This window comes from Mytilus galloprovincialis, chromosome 3, assembly GCF_965363235.1.
Source record: "Mytilus galloprovincialis chromosome 3, xbMytGall1.hap1.1, whole genome shotgun sequence".
In the NCBI taxonomy this organism is placed as follows: Eukaryota; Metazoa; Mollusca; class Bivalvia; order Mytilida; family Mytilidae; genus Mytilus; species Mytilus galloprovincialis.
Window position 1 is genome coordinate 100,522,869 of NC_134840.1, and position 10,890 is coordinate 100,533,758.

The 10,890-nt window shown below is 30.9% G+C and overlaps 1 protein-coding gene across 1 annotated transcript; it reads left to right on the forward strand.

Moving 5' to 3' along the window:
* The first annotated feature begins 85 nt into the window (after nt 1-85).
* Nucleotides 86-8,820, forward strand: LOC143069534 (protein YIPF4-like). The gene is made up of 6 exons (XM_076244217.1): nt 86-240; nt 3,490-3,658; nt 4,726-4,897; nt 5,824-5,901; nt 6,354-6,467; nt 8,542-8,820. Exons 1-6 carry the CDS (start codon nt 87-89, stop codon nt 8,677-8,679), a joined length of 825 nt encoding a protein of 274 aa, XP_076100332.1. The 5' UTR covers nt 86; the 3' UTR covers nt 8,680-8,820.
* Nucleotides 8,821-10,890: the final 2,070 nt, after the last annotated feature.

The window sequence follows — 10,890 nt, forward strand, 5'->3', positions numbered from 1 at the left end:
AAAATATATATTTTAATCTATTAACTATTTGTTTATAATATTTGGAACATTTGTTTTTTATTTTGACGTGTCAAGTACGAAACTGAATGTTTATATCTAAAATGGCCGCCAGTGGAGGAAATTTTTCGAGTCCCGAAAATTATTCTGTCGATATGGAAAATTCTTACACTTACACACCGAATCAAGGAAGTCAGAGTTCGTCTGAAGAATTTCAATTTGTACATTCATCAAAATCTGGAGGTAATTTGTAATGTCTACCACCAAAATGTATACAAGTTGTTTTTTTGTGCCTCAAATAATTTTTGTCCAACATTGTCAAAAGTACAAATATTAGATTAAAGACTAATTATATATATAAAGACTACTGAGGTAGATGGTGTCTTATTTAAAATATTAAAATCAAATATTTTCAATAACTCAAAAACTCTGAATTGAAACGTGCATATAACTTAGCGAGATAATTTATTCTGTCAAAAAAATAGATAATTCAGTCAATTATTAATTGACATGGTCTTTTTGGTATCCCGTCGTTCCGGCCCCAAACCGATCCGGCCCCAAGTCAATCCGGCCCAAAGTCGATCCAGCCCAAGTCGATCCGGCCCACGTCGATCCAGCCCCATAATAAAATAAGAAATAACTATATATTGGTCTTTTTGGAATTTGTGACACAGTGTAATGGAATTTGCAAAAAGTGTCTGATGATGGATGACAACAGGTAAGTGAAGTATTGGAGTACCAGTTAAAGAACTATTTTAAATCGATACGAAAATGATTGTTATTGCGTCGTAGGTTGTATAGCAACTTCAACATATTTTAAAATATGAAGTTATTTTCCATGATAACTTTAACTTTAACTCATGGCGATTTCATTTTCTTTTTGTTCATACACAGAATACATTGTATCTAAATAAATATTTACAGTCCACTGGAACCTATTAAATTTAACTCATCATAATGACTTGATTAATCAAATCATTAGTCTATAATTGGTTTGTTTATTCAACAATTGTCTGATGATTGTGAACTAAGGTAATGCCACTTGTTATCACTTAATTAAATCAAATCCTGATTAATTGATCTTCTGGTTTAGGTTGGTGTATATAATAATTATAAATTGTATTTTTTCAGGTAACATCACAGGCTTCTATTTACTTGTTTGTTTTTTTATAATATCAACAAGGTCTTTATAGATTGATATTTTGTTTGGTGTATATAATAATAACATATAATGGTTTACTTTTATAAACTGTTATTTGGATGGAAAGTTTTCTCATTGGCAATCACACCACATCTGGCTCGGCTGGCATACACTCAATGCATCTGAAGATCACATCCATTTCTTCATTTACCATGTGTCTGTATTCCACTATAGATATTCCTATAAATGAAATAAAAAAGATAATAAAAATCTGTCTTTATAATGTAGAATGAAAATATATAATACAAATACCATTTTACATATGAAAAACACGCAAATTTACATTCCCAGATTTGAAACAAAACTATATTGTATACTTTTTTTCTCATATTTATGGTGAAGGACGTCTTATACACGTCCTTCTTTGTGGTTTAATGATGAAATTGAAAGCATGGAAAATCTTATATACAAAATTACAGCTTGATTATATTTAAGCAAAAAGAGAAATTAGAAACTTACCGGTATTACGTATACAGAGACGGTGTTGCCACTTTGAACATCCCTCACACTGAAGTGCATGCTGTCGAGGTCTAACATGTTGGTCACAAACCACACAAGGAAAAGCCATGGTGATATTAAAATCAATCGCATTCTGTCTTCTCTTTTATAGATAGGATTCGGCAAATCAAACAACATTTCTCAATTTGAGAAATTTTAAGAACTTAAAAGAAAAACAAAGTTTGTATGTATCAGCTTGGGGATCGGCTTGTACCGTTGTGTATGTAACTATTTGTTATTACACAAGATGAAAGACTTGTTAGGATCACTGTCAATGGAAAGAAAACGCTAATTACTGCTGATTAATGTTGATGTCTGAATTGTTTTAATATAATTATACCCAATAATCTTGAAAACTTGTAATAAAAACATAATCAACCTAGTTATTTTATACTCATCTGAAGAAAATATTTTTTTTTTTTTTTTACCGTACACCTTTAACATTATAATAAAAATCATAAACATTTATGAATTACTTTAATATATATCTTTATTTTTATTCCTTATAAATATATTTTTTTATTGGGGCCGGATTGACTTTACATTTGGGCCGGATCGACGTGGGACGGATCGACTTGGACCGGATCGACATGGGGCCGGATCGACTCGAAAGCGGTCTTTTTCATAAAACAAATGTAAAATCAGTCAAAAATGCAAAAATAGCTAAAAATCACATAGTTTGTGGGTAATGCATATTATTTAGACTTGCTTAACATCTAGAAATTGACAATGAGGGTCTATTAAAAACTAATTTTTACAATAAAAAAGACGATTTCAGCTTCTCAATTGTGAACTTTTCATTTCTATGCACACGATTTAGCATCATTCCAGCGCCTGCATACTCTAACAGAGTATATGTACATGTATCTCCCATATTGATACAATATTCCCAGGCTTGTATTTCCTTGATAGAGGGTTGCTGCTCACAAGAAGTTTCGTATGGTGAACATGGTGAAGTTAAAATCATCCTAATGTAAATTTTATGGACGCCATCAGAGTTGGTTGACCATTATGAAATATCCTTATCACAGATGATAGAGGGATAAGTTCTTAATGTTGTAACAACAATCCTGTCCCTGTTTAACAAATTTGACCTACTGAATTAGACTTGTTACCAGTTTTGTGCTTATAAGAGTAACATGAGGGGTGTCACATGTGGAGCAGGATCTGTTTACCCTTTCAGAGCATCTAAGATCACCCTATCTTTTGGCAGTGTTCATGTTGCTTATTAGTCTTTAGATTCCTATGATGTGTTTGTGTATTATTTGTCTATTGTTTGTCTATTTGTCTTTTTCCTGGTTCAAAATGTAGCTTTTAGTCAATGAAATAAGAGAATAGAAATATTGAACACCATTTTTTTCAATGTAATATTGATAAAAAATTAGTGAAGCAAGTGAAAACAAGATGAAATCTATAGACATGTTTTTTAATATGAATAATTTCCCTCAAGACCATGTAAAAAATGTAACTTTTAATTTTGTTTGTGGTTACAAACATGTCTGATAACAGAGCTTTTCTTTTCTTTAATATACCACATTTGTACCAGACCTATATCCTATACAGTCAGGGGAATTACTTACATGAATGATTTTTAAATCACTGATTCATTTTGTCCACAAATGTTGTCTTTTTTTAATTATCACCAATCTAAATAGTAGGCAGTATTGAGTACACATAAATCACTAAGCTAAGTGATTTAATTTTATCTTATCATTACATGAATATGACTAAATATTGATGTTAATACATGTATTCATATAGCTTATTTTACATACATGTATTGACTATTGCAGGCACAGCAGAAATAGAAGGTTCTATAGAACCTACTGAAACTACTCCATCACAAGATATTTATGGTGTCAGGAAAAGAGGTCCAGCTTCAGCATTTCTTGAAGGAAGAGGGTTTGGTTGGCTGTTAGAAGAGGATGATGATGTGGATGAAGATGATCTCAAACCACTTTTGTATGTTCTAAATAAATAAAAAGTAAAATCATGAAAAAATTGAACTCAGAGGAAAATTCAAAAAGGAAAGTCCCTTATCAAATGGCAACATCAAAAGCTCAAACACATCAAACCAATGGATGACAACTGTCATACTCCTGACATTTGTATGTAGAAAATTGTGGATTGAACCTTGTTTTATAGCTAGCTAGCTAGCTAAACATCTCACTTGTATGACAGTCGCATCAAATGCCATTATAATGACGATGCATGATCAAAACAAACAGACACAATAGGTAAAACCTTGTACATACCTACATGACCTACTTCTACCTAGACATGTTTACACAAAAAAAAACTCTCCTAAAAGATTCTGACTTAAAAAATCAAAATTATCAAATATATTTTGGATAATTTATCATAGAAGATTCTTGTGACTTCTATTATAAATTGTAGGCAATTCATGTCTGTCTATTTATCAGTGTTTAATATAAACCTTATTACATGTAATATAAATTCAAATTACAATGTATGCTCATGCTGTCACTAATTCCCTTTTTTTTTTGGAATTACCAGCTTGTTGGGTGTTTTCAAAATAGTCTTCTTTATTTTGTATCTTTTAACTTTTAATCATTCATTTGTCATTCTAGAACAAGAAAAAAAACTCACTTATTGGAATTTGAAGGATTTTAAAAGGTCATTGTTTTAACGAAAAGCGATGTTTCATGACTTTATTACAATTTATCTTTCAGCATGTTCAGTGAAACTATGATAATTTTGGAAATAGTGACAGTATGATACATTTATTAAAATCAAAATTCAAACAGACAAATTCTTCAAATTAATTAATTTTTTGATGATCACGATGATCATAATGACCTGTCATAAAAGCAGGTTGGTTACCTGTTACAACAAATTATGCCGATTGTGGCTGTTGATTTTCTTTTTTTCACTCCACTGACTACCCAGGGAATAATCAGCTGATTAGAATCATTGACTTAAATGATAATCTTAACTAAGGACAAACACATAAAAACACATAGCTTCCAAGCTTAAGGGAGTCATTAACTGTTTGATTTGTTTTACAGAGAAGAACTTGACATTGACTTGAAGGACATTTACTACAAACTGAGGTGTGTTTTGTTTCCACTACCACAACTAGGATTCAACAGACATGTGGTCAGAGAAAGTCCAGATTTCTGGGGACCTCTTGTGGTTATATTGTTATACTCTCTTGTATCATTATATGGACAGTTCAGAGTAAGTATATAAATTGGAAAATAGGAACCAAAAATCTAATAAAATGCATCCTATAAACAATATTGAATACTGATGAGGTTCTTTAAAAAGCTAATCAGGTAATTTATGAAAAATCAAAGGAATTTTATTATTGGGTTCCTTCTTCAATAATAACGAAAACATGGTTTGACTTCAACCAGGTGCTGTTGCTTTATATCATCACTGTCTTAAACATGTTATAAATTGTTTAAGGTAAATTTTTATATACATTATTGTAAATGTTAAACATGGACAGATTCGAACAAATTTGACTGTTTCAACTGAACAAAGACTTTATATACACCCTTTTATGGGAGATACACCACGTATTATGGTAAACATTAATTGTATCAACCCTTTGGACAATAACTCAAAAACTCTTTTTTTCAAATTTTCATGAAGCATTGGTGAATTATTTATATCTATTGACGTAAGCTTCCTTTCGATTTCATGAAGTTTTCAATTTTCCTATTTGGAGTTACAAACAAACCATTTAACTATGAAATAGAAAACTGGTAAAGTGAACTAATGTGCCCTGTCCACTAATGGCACCTACTGTGTATTCGTTAATATTCGTCGGATATCAATTTTCTTGCATTTCATGGGTATAGGGGAACCACGAATTAAGATGATCAACGAATTACAAATTTTCTTAAGGAATGTATGCAGACTTTGTCAAAACCACGAAATTAAATATCCACGAATATGCAAGTTTCCCTTAAACCACGAAAATTGGTACCCACGTAAATAAATGAATCCACGGTATCATGTGGCACATGACAAGGAAAAGTCTGTTGATTTTATAACAATATTTCAAGCTCTAAATCTTTAAAGTTTGAAATAGTGTGAATGAATTAAACACACAAACTATTAAAGATCTGCCATTATGATGTTGATTTATTTTTCAGGTTATATCATGGATTATAACGATATGGATATTTGGATCATTAATTATATTCCTGTTAGCAAGAGCTCTTGGTGGAGAGGTAAGGTTAAGGATAGACATATTTGACACAATAGATAGAAAGAACATAATAGTTCTGACGCAATAGCTAGAAAGAACATAACAGATTTGACCCAATAAATAGAAAGAACATAACAGATTTGACCCAATAGATAGAAAGAACATAATAGTTTTGACACAATAGATAGAAATAACATAACAGATTTGACACAATAGATAGAAAGAACATAACAGATTTGACCCAATAGATAGAAAGAACATAATAGTTTTGACACAATAGATAGAAAGAACATAAATAGTGTTAAGAATTGTAGTAAACAGAGATAATATATATGAGACAAATGAGCTCGTTCATTACACTGACTTGATAAAAAGCTTCATATTGTGACTCACAGGTGATATTTTACGATATCAATCTACAGGCAAGATATTTGTGTGTATCCACACTTAATAACAGATGATGGTTTATTTCAGGTATCATATTCCCAATGCCTTGGAGTGATTGGTTACTCAGTATTACCACTGGTCATCACAGCATCAGCTTTACCGTTGTTCCATTCTATGTACTATGTTGGAATTCTTATAAAAGTAAGTACAAGTCTTGATGCCTCAAAATATCAGTTTTGTCTCTGATCTACAATATTATTAGATTTAACTTTGATCAAGTCTATTTAGTATGTCAGCAATTTCCAATGAGAAAATATATAATTTTATTATTTGTATATTATTTTTTACAGCAGAATTCTCTTTTGACTGTCATAACTGTTAAAGCACAGTGATTTATTTAATTTCATAGCTCATTGAGGTAAATATAATAACCACTGAGAATACTTATCAGACAAATTAAAATTCGATAGAACTACCTTTTTTGGCTCACCTAGCCAAAAGGGCCAAGTGAGCTTTACTCATCACTTGGCATCTGTCATCGCCTGTCGTCATCGTTAACTTTTACAAAAATCTTCTTTTCTGAAACTACTGGACTAAATTTAACCAAACTTGGCCACAATCATCATTGGGGTATCTTGTTTAAAAAATGTGTCTGGTGACCTGGCCAACCAACCAAAATGGCCACCATGGCTAAATATAGAACATAGGGGTAAAATGTAGATTTTGGCTTATAACTCTGAAACCAAAGCAAATCTGACTGGGTAAAATTGTTTATCAAGTCAATATCTATCTGCCCTGAAATTTTCAAATGAATTGGTCAACTTGTTGTTGGGTTGCTGCCCCTGAATTGGTAATTTCAAGGCAATTTTGCAGTTTTTATACGACCGCAAAAATTGAAAATATCACGTTGGCGTCAGCGTCGTCGTTGTCGTCGTCTGAATATTTTTGGTTTTCGCACTATAACTTTAGTATAAGTAAATAGAAATCTATGAAATTTAAACACAAGGTTTATGACCATAAAAGGAAGGTTGGGATTGATTTTGGGAGTTTTTGTCCTCACAGTTTAGGATTAGGGGCCCAAAGGGTCCAAAATTAAACTTTGTTTGATTTCATCAAAAATTGAATTATTTGGGTTCTTTGATATGCCGAATCTAACTGTGTATGTAAATCCTTAATTTTTGGTCCTTTTTTCAAATTGATCTACATTAAGGTCCAAAGGGTCCAAAATTAAAAGTTTGATTTTAACAAAAATTGAATCCTTAGGGTTCTTTGATGTGTTGAATCTAAACATGTACTTAGATTTTTTATTATTTGCCCAGTTTTCAAGTTGGTCAAAATCGGGGTCCAAAATTAAACTTTGTTTGATATCAACAAAAATTGAATTCTTAGGGTTCTTTGATATGCTGAATCTAAACATGTCTTTAGATTTTTTACAATGGGCCCAGTTTTCAAGTTGGTCCAAAATTAAACTTTGTTTGATATCAACAAAAATTGAATTCTTGACGTTCTTTGATATGCTGAATCTAAACATGTATTTAGATTTTTGATTAAAGGCCCAGTTTTCAAGTTGGTTCAAATTGGGGTCCAAAATTAAACTTTGTTTGATTTCAACAAAAATTGAATTCTTGGGGTTCTTTGATATGCTGAATCTAACCATGTATTTTGATTTTGGATATTGGACCATAATAGGTAATGTCCAATTTAAAATTTAAAGTTTTTAAGTTTAAGTTCTGAAACCACATTCATTATGTGTCAGAAACCTTTGTTGTGTCAACTATTTAATCACAATCCAAATTCAGAGCTGTATCAAGCTTGAATGTTGTGTCCATACCTGCCCCAATGTTCAGGGTTCGAACTCTGTGGTCGTATAAAGCTGCGCTCTGCAGAGCATCTGGTTAACAATTTTCATTAATTTGGTAAATCTTTTCCTCTGTATCTAAAGGACCAAGTCTTTATAGATAGAGAAAATTGTAAGTATCAAGAATGTTCAGTAAAGTAAGATTTACAAACACATCACCATCACCAAAACACAATTTTGTCATGAATCCATCTGTGTCCTTTGTTTAATATTGACAAAGACCAAGATGAGCGACACAGGCTCCTTAGAACCACTAGTTTTTGGCCTCAAAACATCAGTTTTTCCTCTGTTCACTATACACTGTACCATATTTACCATTGATCAAGTCTATTTAGTATGTCAACAATTTTCCCCAAGCATATATTATCATGTAGAGTTCAATCTACCACTGGTGATATTTATATTTTATATTTTCAGCTTCTTGGTGTTATGTGGGCAGCGTACAGTGCAGGATCATTATTATGTGTTCAAGAACTTCAACATAAAAGACCTTTGTTATTGTACCCTGTATTTCTGTTATATATTTATTTTTTATCATTGTACACAGGGGCATAGTATTTATTACATTCTGCATGAATCCTTATGTTTCCAACTGTAAATGGTGTAGATCTGGCTCCTGAAATAATTTTAAAAGAAAATGGTGTTTCCAACATTGTTTTGTTTACTGAAAATGCTATTGCAATTTGTGTGTGAAAATACCCGTAGTAATGCATTCGGGAACTCAAAACAGTTAAATTGTTGTTAATATACTTGACAGTTTGTTGTGCCATATCAAATCTTACATTAAAACAAGCAGGGAAAGGTATATTCTTTTAAATTAGTATCTTTATATTTGATTCCAAATGTTATGAAATTGCTAGGTTTTATATCATTTTAAAACCTATATTCTACAAAAGTAATTCAAAGGAATATTGTAAAAAAAAACTATTGGATAATTTCCAGTTATGTTATTATTTCTAAGGACACATCTCTCCCATTTATTTTATGATAGATCTGAATTTTACCTTGAATGGTTACAAGGAACAATAGAAAACAGACAAACCCCAAGAAAACAACATGGGACAGAGTTCTAAAAATAGTTTATTTTATATAGTTATCCTGAGAGTGAATTGTTTTACTACAAATTAATCTGTTAGTTCTCAATATAGTTGTTACATATTTTTCACTTTATAGCCTTTTATAGCAGACTATACAAGCTGTCAGTATGCTTTATCTCACTGTTGAAGGCTGTAATTGCTTAAACCCATTTGAAGTGAACTTTGGTGGATAAGTGTCTCATTGGCAATCATATGGCATCTCCATATGTATTAGAATGTGAAATCATGCTTTAAATGTAATTTGAGTTTATACTTTTAAAAAGAATCTGTTTCCTGTTTCATCTGTACCTAACATGATAATATTATGCAACTTTATACACTAAGGCTTAAGCATATTATTTAATGAACTCATGTGAGTTCATATTGTGAAAATCATGATTACTCATGTGGAATTTTTGTAAAGGTTGAATAAAGTTATTCGGAATAATGTGAAGATTTAATTAACTCATGTGGAATAATGTGAAGATTTAATTAACTCATGTGGAATAATGTGAAGATTTAAATAACTCATGTGGAATAATGTGAAGATTTAATTAACTCATGTGGAATAATGTGAAGGTTTGATAAACTCATGATTGATAATCTGAAAATTTTATAATCTCATGTGGAGTATTAAATGAACTTGTGTGATTTGTATAGGGGAAATGTAAATAATATTTCATTAACATATGTGGTTGTTTCACATAAATGTGTAAATCTCTAACTTATGGATTTATACAGATTGGTGTATCATCATTATTTGTATTTATATCGAAGAACTGTGATAAATAAAACTTGAAATAAAAAGTTTAAAATACAAAAATATCTTTGGTCATTTGTATGGATGAGTTGCTCACAGTGGCATATAAACCATTTACTTTTTTTTCATAAGCAAGAGCACACACTGAAATATCTTGCCTGATTTACTTATGATTGAGTTCATGTTCAAAACTTCAAAGTCTGTAAAATGAAGGTTTTACTTCAAGTATCACATAAACTTAACATTATCAATGACCGATAAAAATGAAGTCATGTTCAGATGAACCCTGCCAGACAGACATGTACACCTAGGTATCATTCCATACATCAAATATAGTGGTTCTATAGCTTAAAGTACAAGAAAAACTGATCAAACCACAAAATCTTAATGTTGACCAATGAACCATGAAAATGAGGTCAATGTGAAATGATCCCTGCAAGACCAAAACTATTGTTTACAGTAACTTTTTTTATCTTGTAACATTGAACTTTATATAATTCACGCACAATTATGACCTGTACAGAACTTGCTCTTTGTGTGATGTGTACAAATCATAAAGGAATTATAAAAAAATATATATAACAGTTATTCAATGTTTCTCATTTATTGTTTTGCTTGATGGTACATGTATAAAAAATATAACAGCATTATATTTGATGGCAATAGAAAACTAAAATACATGTATGACAAATATAACCACATTACCAGAGTAGGTTTACAAAATATAAGCTGACAACTTAAAGATTTGCAGCATTCTTCACTAAATGCATTTTAAAAATGTGTCATTAAGATTGTTTCTTTTAATGAAAGATACATAACCCATTTCGATTCTCAAATTTATTAAGAGGATATTATCCGTAATAAATTGGAATAGTGTATATTGTAATGTGTATTTTGAACAAAGATGAGGGTTTGGATAGAGTCTTTATT

Excerpts from the sequence above, each read along its gene's own strand:
- LOC143069534 (XM_076244217.1), top strand. The coding sequence starts at position 87 with ATGTTTATATCTAAAATGGCCGCCAGTGGAGGAAATTTTTCGAGTCCC. Across the intron at positions 241-3,489 it reads ACATTCATCAAAATCTGGAG|GCACAGCAGAAATAGAAGGT; the intron begins GTAATTTGTAAT and ends TGACTATTGCAG. Across the intron at positions 3,659-4,725 it reads GATGATCTCAAACCACTTTT|AGAAGAACTTGACATTGACT; the intron begins GTATGTTCTAAA and ends TTTGTTTTACAG.